This window comes from Seriola lalandi, unplaced genomic scaffold (genome assembly GCF_002814215.2).
Source record: "Seriola lalandi dorsalis isolate HSWRI2012SDOR001 ecotype SW California unplaced genomic scaffold, Sedor1 jcf7180002054410, whole genome shotgun sequence".
NCBI lineage: Eukaryota > Metazoa > Chordata > Actinopteri > Carangiformes > Carangidae > Seriola > Seriola lalandi.
The window spans coordinates 341,996-351,921 of NW_019524963.1; the positions used below are offsets into that span (position 1 = coordinate 341,996).

At 39.7% G+C, this 9,926-nt stretch overlaps 2 protein-coding genes across 3 annotated transcripts in view; one reads left to right on the forward strand and one right to left on the reverse strand.

Annotated features, from left to right (window-relative positions):
- The first annotated feature begins 4,663 nt into the window (after window positions 1-4,663).
- Window positions 4,664-6,540, forward strand: coa6 (cytochrome c oxidase assembly factor 6). Of its 2 annotated transcripts, none has more exons than XM_023409958.2 (3): window positions 4,664-4,810; window positions 5,173-5,379; window positions 5,651-6,540. In XM_023409958.2, exons 2-3 carry the CDS (start codon window positions 5,236-5,238, stop codon window positions 5,747-5,749), a joined length of 243 nt encoding a protein of 80 aa, XP_023265726.1. In that variant the 5' UTR covers window positions 4,664-4,810; window positions 5,173-5,235; the 3' UTR covers window positions 5,750-6,540. The 2 variants fall into 2 exon arrangements, with proteins under 2 accessions (XP_023265726.1, XP_023265725.1); XM_023409957.2 differs by having other exon boundaries at window positions 5,224-5,379.
- Window positions 6,539-9,926, reverse strand: part of slc13a4 (solute carrier family 13 member 4) — a 27,326-nt gene continuing 23,938 nt past the window's right edge. Inside the window, exons 15-16 of the mRNA XM_023409982.2 lie at window positions 9,761-9,898; window positions 6,539-9,480 (exon numbers count right to left, since the gene is read on the reverse strand). Of these exons, the coding sequence (XP_023265750.1) occupies window positions 9,343-9,480; window positions 9,761-9,898 (276 nt within the window). The 3' untranslated portion in view covers window positions 6,539-9,342. The remainder of the gene's footprint in view (window positions 9,481-9,760; window positions 9,899-9,926) is intronic.

Here is a 9,926-nt window from a genome sequence, read left to right on the forward strand (position 1 = left end):
TATATGGGACTTTATGGCCCCATAAATACTGTAAAATATAAAAATAAAGCATATGGTGTCTTTAGCATATGTTAATTACTGGGAGGACAGAGCAGAAATCCAGTTGTGTAGATTGTAGATTGTACATTGACATTAGCATTATTCCAATGAAGCAGATCAGTGTGTTTACCTGACAGTTTGTATGAGTCCCCAGAGAGAGAAAGAGAGACAAGTGGACCAACCAGTGTTTTCACAAGGACACTTCATGAACAGCTCATTTAGCTCATTGCTACGCTGCAGCCAAACACAACCTCAGATCGTACAGATAATCTCTGTTCGAGGCAACCGCTGGTCGAGCTAAATCTCATTAATGATAAAAGAAAAAATGCTGACAAAATGTTCACTCTAACAGTACATGGGACTCTCTCATCTGACGTATGTTATAGGTCCCTACATTTTGATTCTGTTAGTGTACTTAAAAAACTATTAGATGCATGAAAGTCAGAAGGCAGCTGTAACCAATGGAAACCAAAACCTGTAGCAGCAAAAAATGACTTTGATCAAAGTGAAGTCCATAAACTGCAAGGTGTTTCATTCATATTGAAGAAAATACATAAAGAAAAGGCAACTGCTGACAGACATTTAACTAGTCTAGCCTAGAAGCCATGTGTACATGGAAGAGCCCATATCTTTTGCAAATATATCCTTTGTGTCATAAGAACTTGGAGAAACTCCATTGACAGTAAATGGATCTTGCCGTCTAAGCTTCCTCTAGGGATTCGGAATCTGCCTGTCAACCCTTTACAGCTACCTGGCTTTCTACTGTACCTGTCTTCTGTCAAGGCAGCACTGTCATCCTCTTGCTGACACCCTGCCTGAACTGACAGACTGACACATGACAGCTCTTTTTTTGAATGGACAATACATCATTCTGCTGCAATCTACCCTTCTTCCTTTTTTTCGTCATCTCCAGAAATGATCTCATGCCAGCTTAGGTGGCTGCTGCTGACAATATTGCAGAGGGAGGACAAGTAAATGCTTTAGTGCTCATAATAGCTTCAAAATGGCAAAATGTCACCGTGAATTGGCTACATCACTAGTTTTCTTTAAAGGAAAAGACAAGAAAATAAGAGCTTCAGATAGAAGTGTCTAATGAAAGCCTCTCCTACATGGCATGTAAAGTAAAGTAGTGTATGAGAGCTGGAGAGAGACACAGCACCACCCAACAGGTTGAGCCTCCAACACTGCCAGGATTAAAGCTGCAAATCCTACTGATGCTACCTATGTGGAATATGTAAAACGTACATTAAAATGACTGTCAAACAACCCGGTGAAACTCAACAGAATAAGCAGACATGCATGGAGGTTGAAGAGGGAAAATATGCTGAATATTGAGGAGGGGAGGAGAGAGGAGAGGAAAGGAGAGGAGAGGAGAGGAGAGGAGAGGAGAGGAGAGGAGAGGAGAGAGGTGTACCTCAGCTGGAGTTCCTCAGTCTGCAGAGAACAGCCAGTTTCCAGGGTTGAAGGTCACTGTGAAAGATGTTCAATTATTAAAATAACATCCTGAACATGACATGCACAGCCACTGATTTCGGTTAATGCTAATGTACTGTGTAAACGAGAGTGGCTGGTTAAAGACATTCACCATGGTTGACGTTGATCCCCTCTCTCCAGCCACATGACGATGTGCAAACTATACAACTGATCTGTGACGACGTTTATTAATTAGAGGATCATTCCACTTGGAGAAATTGAAGACAGGATAAATTATCCCAATATTCAACGAAAACACACACAAGAGGTCATGGTGGGGCCAAAAACACATGGTGAATATGTGCACCAAAAGCTGCAAGTGTAAAAATAGTACAGATGGGATTTACACAAGAAAAGCTGTGCTGGCGAAAATGCATTTAAAGTTCCTCTCCGGACATGTTTTAAACTGTAAAAATCCTCTGCTACATTTAATGTTTTGTTTAACATGGTTTTCCCTCATAAAAAGTGAAAAAATGGTTCTGAAGCTCATCTACATTTACTTCCTCATTGAGAAATTCCTTTTGCCTCGCCCACCACCGCTGCCTAGTGTAAGTGCCATCGGATTCTCTCCGCACCACAGGTGTCTTTTCCTAGGTCCTTATGAATTCTCCTTCACATCTTTCCTTGACCTCATGACGTTTTCCATTGAGGTCAATCCCCACAGAATTAGTTCCTCAGGTTTGTGATGTGTGAAACCCTGGCTGTCTGAATCTGTTTTTAGAGACTGTCATTGGTTCACTGCAGCTGGAAACAGTCATGGTGTTAACTGTTTATTTCACTCATGATATGTTAACAAGATTAAAAACTTGTTTCATTGGAGGGGGGTCTTTAATCTATCATATATACTGTGTCTAGAGAGCAACAGCTGAAACTGTCCTTGCAGAGATTGTGTGCATTTGTGCTGTCATGTGTGAGGACAGATTTTTTGAAAATGCTCTCAGAACTTTTGTCATACATTTCCATACTGGAGCACAATAAATGAAAAACTCATTGACAGTGGAGGAAACAAACTTGAAGGGGTCAGTCAGTAAGTGGTGTGTGACATAAATAGTGAATGGAGTTCTGTCTCTGAAGCAGCCAGAAAGAGACACTCAAGACACACACACACACACACACACACACACACACACACACACACACACAGATGACAAACACTTACTTTGCTAAGAAGAGGGCATGCGCCTCACCCCTGCATCAGAGTGCTTGTTTTTTTAATTCCCTTCAGTCTGCACAAGCACACAAGCTGAGATGGATTTGTGCTGGGCGCCATGGCAACCAGTGGGGCTATTCTCCGTCACTGTGGCTGAGGGAGGAAGAAAAAGAGAGAGAGAGAGAGAGAGAGAGAGAGAGAGAGAGAGAGAGAGAGAGTTGATCAACAACACACATTTTCATTCTGCCTTTACTCACTGGAAACCTATACACTTACAAACAAACTTAATTGCACAGTAAAGCAGCTCAGTGACAAACAGTTGTTGTGCAGACGATGAAAAGAGGGTTCCACAGAAGGTAAAAAAACAAGCTTGATATGAATGAAACATTTAGGCACAAATAAACACACCACACACACATCTAACTTTTAGCCTCTGCTTTAGGGAAGACAGAATGGAAAATATTTGATATATAAGAACAAATAAATATGTAATGTTACATTATTGCTCTCATTTTAACAACACGACACCCTACCAAGCTGGCATGAAAATTGAGCACATTATTGGTCACTAAGGTTTAGAATATGAAAGAAAACATAGATTGTAACTGAGCTCTGAGGACAAGGATCTGTTGGTTTTTCATACACTTATAGAATTACTCCAAACTGGGGTTGCAACTGACTTTAATTGTTGCTATCTTTTAAACTATGTTTTTTTTTTCTTTTAATCATTTAGCGTGTGAAATCATTAAAAGAATCACACTCTTCACATTCTAATGACTCGTCGTCCAAAAGAATAACAACCCCATACAGGTGATTATCACATACTGTATATACAACCTCTGGATATGTGAAGATATACAGTATGAGTCAAAAGTATGGACAATACATAAATTATACAAGCATATATGAAATACCAATAGTAAAATTTGTATATTAATACATATATTAAAAATATCTATATGATGAATTTTATATGGTATAACAGGCTGCGACCACACATGTTAGTGATATATATTGATTTATATATGCAAGTTTATTAAAACAACATACTTTCTAAAACTCTATGTGCTTATATATGTTTTTCTCATTAATTTTAAACATGTCTGTCTTCCCATTGAGGAAAAATGGTCTCTTTTGGATCCTTCTGTATATAATACCAACATATATTGACAGGCTTTGGGATGAATATATATTTATCTAACATATGTCTACAATACATAAACATTTGGGGTAGACATACATGTTAATGTATGATATTGTTCCAATTTGTAATAGGTTTCATATATAATTTTTACATACATGTTATTAGTTTATATGCACATAAATTTCATATATGGAAATTCAATATATGTATAGGTTATATACTACATTACTACATAAGACCAATATATATTTAATTTAGAATAATATAATGCACAAAAGAAGGAAGAATCAAATCCCCTCATTGGAGAGGATAAAAGCTGCAAAAACCTGGCATTCGGTTATTATGGTTAATATCATGTGTTTGAAACACACTACTATAATTCGATAAAATTAAAGTGTGACCCATATAAAACATTTTCGACACTTCTGAAGATATTTTCCCTGAGGACAATTGAACATGACGTTTTAACCACTAAGCAAATGTTGAACACGGTAACATAGATGCCGTGTTACATTGTTCAAGGGTGGGAAAGTGCTGATATGTATTACAATGTGAACACTACTTTGAAAAAGGATGCCACATTAGCTCGTAATCAATCACTTCCTCTCACCTGTTGCGTCCTTTCAGTCGGATTTATTAAAGCGGCCTGAGGAAAACAGTTACACATCTCACATAAGACGTCACATTGTGTTTAAAGCCGTCGTGTGGATGAGTTTTAGTTAAGTTTAGCCTTACTTGTGTATGTTTACTTGTTTTTACTAACCTAAAAAGTTTCAACCGTGTCGCTTGAGCTCCGTCAATTGTTGACGTACGGCGCCATCGCCCGGTACCCGTTGCTAATCGCGCCTTCACGTCATCACGCTGCGACAAGGAAGTGCTGCTGTGCGCGTCCTTCACTGCCTAGTGCTGCTGTAACCAAACTCGTTACAAAACTCTTGTTTTTGTTGATTTTTTGGGGTTTTATGGAGTGACAGGAGCGAATTGCAAAAGACAGAGATCCCCCGGTAGGTTTGAACCTTTCATTCAGTGAGTTTAATATCAGGTTACTTTCTTTTTAGATAACTGAAAGCTATTGTAAGTTCATTATTTGCTGTCTAATGTCAAGCTGAACCTTATGCAGTGATGCCAAGCAAGTTGAACAAAGATGTTGTGTGGTGTATTAAGGCTGTTGTGAGGTTGTGAATTCACAGTATAAACATGGAGAAACTAGTGTAAACCTGATGGAAATTATATAAGGACAGTGTAAATACATAATATAAAGTAGCATCAGTATTATGATAATGAAGTGACTACACTGAGATGTGAAAAATAGGTTAGTGTATTCCTGTGTACAGTACCTGATGCTTGTTCACTCTTCTTACGGCAGCAGCTCCCGTTTTAACTCATCCTGCCTTGTCTTTTGTGAAATCCCTCCAAGAGTCAAGACGTGATGACGGCTCCAAGTTCAGCAGAGAGGAAGGCATGCTGGGAGGCCAGGGACCAGCTGTGGAGATGTCTGGATGACAATAATGACAAAGCAGCATGCTGCCAGAACTTTCAGAGCGAATTTGAGGCAAAATGCCCGGCTCAGTGGGTAAACTATCCCCTCTTTTTAACCCCCTATAAACGGTAAAGTCTGATGTTTACATTTAGTACAGAACATGAGGTCAGAATTAAGAAGTTTTTACTGTGAACAGTGCATCAAACAACTTGAAATCTTTTCGCTTCAAGCGCACACACTACCTACATGTAGTAGTGGGCCTAAGCTTTCACCATGCAAGTGTATTTCTTTGAGGTGTGAGCTGTTTGCCGTTTAAATTACATATTGCTGGATTGTTGCTCATGTTTTCCATTTTCCCTGGCAGGTGAAATATTTCATGAAGAGGAGGGACTTCTTGAAATACAAGGAGAAGATGCAGACAGATGGCTTCACACCTGCTGAAGGCCCCAAGCAGCCCTCCTAATCACAGAGCAGTAGACTGAACATCTGCAGACTGACTGACTATTGGACTCATTCAGACCATGGCCAGAGGTGAAGGAGTTGGCAACAGTTTTCTATCTTGATTGTGGACAGAGCACCTGTACTTCATCTTTATCATTATTTATTTGTACAGAGACATAAGCTGCACCAGGACACAATACATTTAAAGAACTTCAAATGGCAGCGTGAACGAGCGTCCATCCTCAGAAATATGTGGCGTCAGATCATGTTTACCAACCCAGCTTGTCTGAGACGCTTTGTAACCATGGAAACCAGAAGGACAAAAGAGGGAAAAGATCCAAATGTAATGAATCCAGTTTTCTTAGTTCACCTGAAAATTACATGTAATGTTGTCACTTGTCAAAGTTCAAATTTTAAGAAAATTAAGTTGTAATACTTATGATTAATGCAGGCCTTACACATATTCTTACATACCGTACATGCTCTCCCACACACACACACACTAATCCTCATACTGCCCAAGATTATTTTTCTGTGATTGTTTATTGACGACAAACCACTTCATTTGTTAGCAGCCATTGTTTTATGTGTCCAGAGCACAGAGGGTTGTTCTGTTGTTTGGCTCGAATGATGTTTTTGTGCATTCGAACCAGTCATGAGTCTCGATGAATTCAATTATACTTGAGTGACAACAAATCCATGCTGATCTTTACTAATTGCTGATACATATTTTTTAATTTCCAGGCCTCATTAAGCAAAATCTCAAAAGTGTGACTGGCGTGTTGTTTGTGAATAAATAAAATCAACTCAGTAGTTTTAGTGGTTTTATTGTTGTACATGTACAATGTTTTACCATCCTAACTCTAGTCTGTATCTGAGTTGTTTATGAATGAAACATCAAGGTATAACACATAATTAAGGAATATTACAGCTCATTTGGAAACAGGCAAAGGCACATTATCTTTATATTACAAACCTGTATGTATTTACAAAGAAGTGTGGCCCCTGGGTCAAAGGTCACTGCTGCAACACCATCGACCTTCAGTAGAACTGAATAAATTACAAAAGTAAAACATAGGCTTCTGATTCTGCCTAAGGCCTATATTCATAATGTAGAGATATAAAAAAAAGGCACAAATTACATTTAAAATTTGTGTAAAAATATAAAGCATATCTTTTAAATTTTTTTGCACAGTACAGTGAAAGTTATGTGCAAACCTCTTCACCGACAGACAACAGTTACTGTGATTTGACAGTTGATTGGACAAACTACTGCACCGTACGACCCTGTGCTCACTCACTCGTCTTCTCTTTCTTAAATGCTTTGGATGCTGCATTCAAAATAACTCACAACCGACAGAGACTCTGTGGCTTCCCACATCTGTTCATATGCCAAGTGAAAAATCACACCTCCAAGGTGACGACAAATTAAGACCAAACATGGTCATCCTGTTGCTTAACACACTAAAGTAATACATTTCATAAAGGTATACAGTATATATATATATTTTGTAATAATAACTGTAGCTACTGATACTTGATAAAGGTTTTTAAAGGTCCCATATAGTATAAAGGTAGATTTCCATATGTTTTTTGATTATAAAGCAGGTCTAGGTTCTATATTAATACTGTGAAAGTATCAAAGCGCTCAGTCCACAGAGAAATTCACACAGCCTGTGTTCGGAAATTGAGCCTTAAAATGAGCCGTCAGGACTTCTGTAACTTTGTGATGTCACAGGATTTGGTTTCTCTGATGTTTACCTCAAATCTGCTCTCCAAAACAGTCAGCCAATCAGAATCTCTTCTCATTGGCTGACCGACCTGTTGTTACTAGAGCTCCAGAGAGAAGCCTGAGAGAGGAGATGTAAAACTACACTGAGATGGTTTTTAATTCTTTATACCACAAATATATCTTCTTATGGATCAAAACTTCAAATACAAACACAGGAAAAGTGTAAAATATGGACCTTTAAAGTGCTTTCTGCCTGCTGACTAACACAGAACTTAATTTTCATGGTTAAAAATCATTACACTGGCACAACCCAAGACTTCAGCTAGAGGAATTTTCTCAGATTTCATGACTTCATCATCTCGTTCTGACGTTTTCAGATGTATTCAGTATGACAGGAAAGCAGCATCTGACAAACAGGCTGAATACAAAGAAGTAATTACAGAGAGAACAGTGAGGGCCTTGTTTGTAGAGTCAGAAGCCCCCTACTGAATACACAGAATAATGGCAGGAGTGTGTCCAACCTCTCAAGCCTTCCTAAAGAATCAAGTCAGTATAAAATACATTATAGTGTGATTAGGCAACCGAACCCGGACTTTTCTCTAACTTCCATACAGCACAGTACACATTCTTGATATTGTACTGGAGTTGAGTGCAGGCATACAGCTCAGTAAAAACAGGTATAAGTGAACGGTAGTGAACCCAGGTCCTGCGCTGCTCAGAGGATACAGCAAGGTGCTAAAACTGTCAGGGTTGGAGGTTGGATTCCCACGTAGTATAGGCATCTGGTAAAAGGCCCTAGCTGTACTGCAAGGTACTTGGAGTAAATGTGGCCATCAAATATCAACATGTTCACAGCATAATAGGGCACAAAAATCAGCTTTGGTAAAGACATCAGTCAGATATTAAGAGGCCTAGATTTCCAAACCAATGCAGATAGCAGCTAGGAGCATCCATGGACAGTGTGTGAGCTTTCACATTGTAACTAAGCTTTTATCTCCGTAGAAACAGATCATATAGATACTGGGTACATCTGAAAGACTTGATAATAAGTAGCTCTATGGATACAGTACATTAGCAGCCACAGTAAAAGCCTCTTTTCATGCATTTATCTTGTTTTCATACAGCAGTCAGCTCTTTTTTCTTTTTTTCTTTTACACTGTAAAGTGTAATCAAAGTGGAAATAAACCAGCCCACCATGTTGCAATGTATGCGATCTGGTTAAAGAGCAATACATCTAAGTGCAGCAGAAATTCAACAAGCATGCAGTAAAAAGAGGCTTGTCCACAATGGCCATGTAGCTTATTTCTATCACAACTAATCCACAGGAGAAGGCATGATGTGGTCCTAAAAACACTTTCCAGGCAGCTTCTAAAAACCTAACTTATCATTTTATCATTTTTCCATAAATCCAAAAACAAGAAAAAAACATCAGTTCTTGATCACCTCAAATACATTTATAGCTTTTAGTGATCTCTTCAGTGATTCAGTGAAAACAGAGTCTCCATCAAACTTCGTTAATGGAGGTAAAAAAAAAAGAAAAGCTGGAGGTCACAGCTCCATCCAGTGGCCAGTTTCACAAAGACATTCCTTATAACGCCCCCTTGTGGCGGATAAAAATATAATTCTAACAAATCTAAGCATCAGATATTGTTTTTTCTCTCTTCTCTTCTTCTCCTCCTTCCCTCCATCCATCTTCTTCCTTCAGGGCCAGTCTAACCAGTCTAAACTGTGAGCGAGACCATCCTCTTGGCACACCATATGTTGTCTTTCCACACAAAAACATTTGCCCCATCTCTCTCTCCCTCCCTCTCTCTCTCTCTCTCTCTTCCTGTCTCTCACTGTTTCATCCCGTCTTCTTCCCACTGGCCCCATTGGACCGGTGGTTATAAGCTCCCGGTGACATTCCTGGCCACCGCCCAGGCTGGGAACTCAGTCAGGTTGAAGAGGGGAACGCCCCACGTGGTTATGGCCAACATTACCACCGCCACGCCGATCAGGTTCACCCCGAAGCCTGCCTTCACCTGGAGGGGGAAGGGGAAATAAAGGACATGAGGACAAATATGCAGGGAAAATAAAAGCCAAATGGAATTGTGCCAAGAAGTGTCTACGTAAAAAACAAAGAATCAGCTTCAGCTTTTTCAGTTTGCCAAGAGTTAAGAAATAAAATAAATCTTCAACGTTCTGATTACGTAAAACGACTTTGACACACTGTACCCTCCAGCCTTTCGATGCTGCAGGTGCAGAACGAGCATGTGACTTTGTGCGTGTGTGTGTGTGTGTGTGTGTTTGTGTGTGTCGTACCATGTCGCTGATCTTCACGTGGCCGTAACTGAAGACGATGGCGTTGGGGGGGTTCCCGACTGGAAGCATGACCCCGAATGACACGCACATGGTGGACGGGATCAAAGTGTGGAGGGGGTTGATGTGCAGAGTCTCAGACTGCGCGGGTGGGGGGGGGGGGGGGGAG

Excerpts from the sequence above, each read along its gene's own strand:
- coa6 (XM_023409958.2), top strand. The coding sequence starts at position 5,236 with ATGACGGCTCCAAGTTCAGCAGAGAGGAAGGCATGCTGGGAGGCCAGG. Across the intron at positions 5,380-5,650 it reads CAAAATGCCCGGCTCAGTGG|GTGAAATATTTCATGAAGAG; the intron begins GTAAACTATCCC and ends TTTCCCTGGCAG.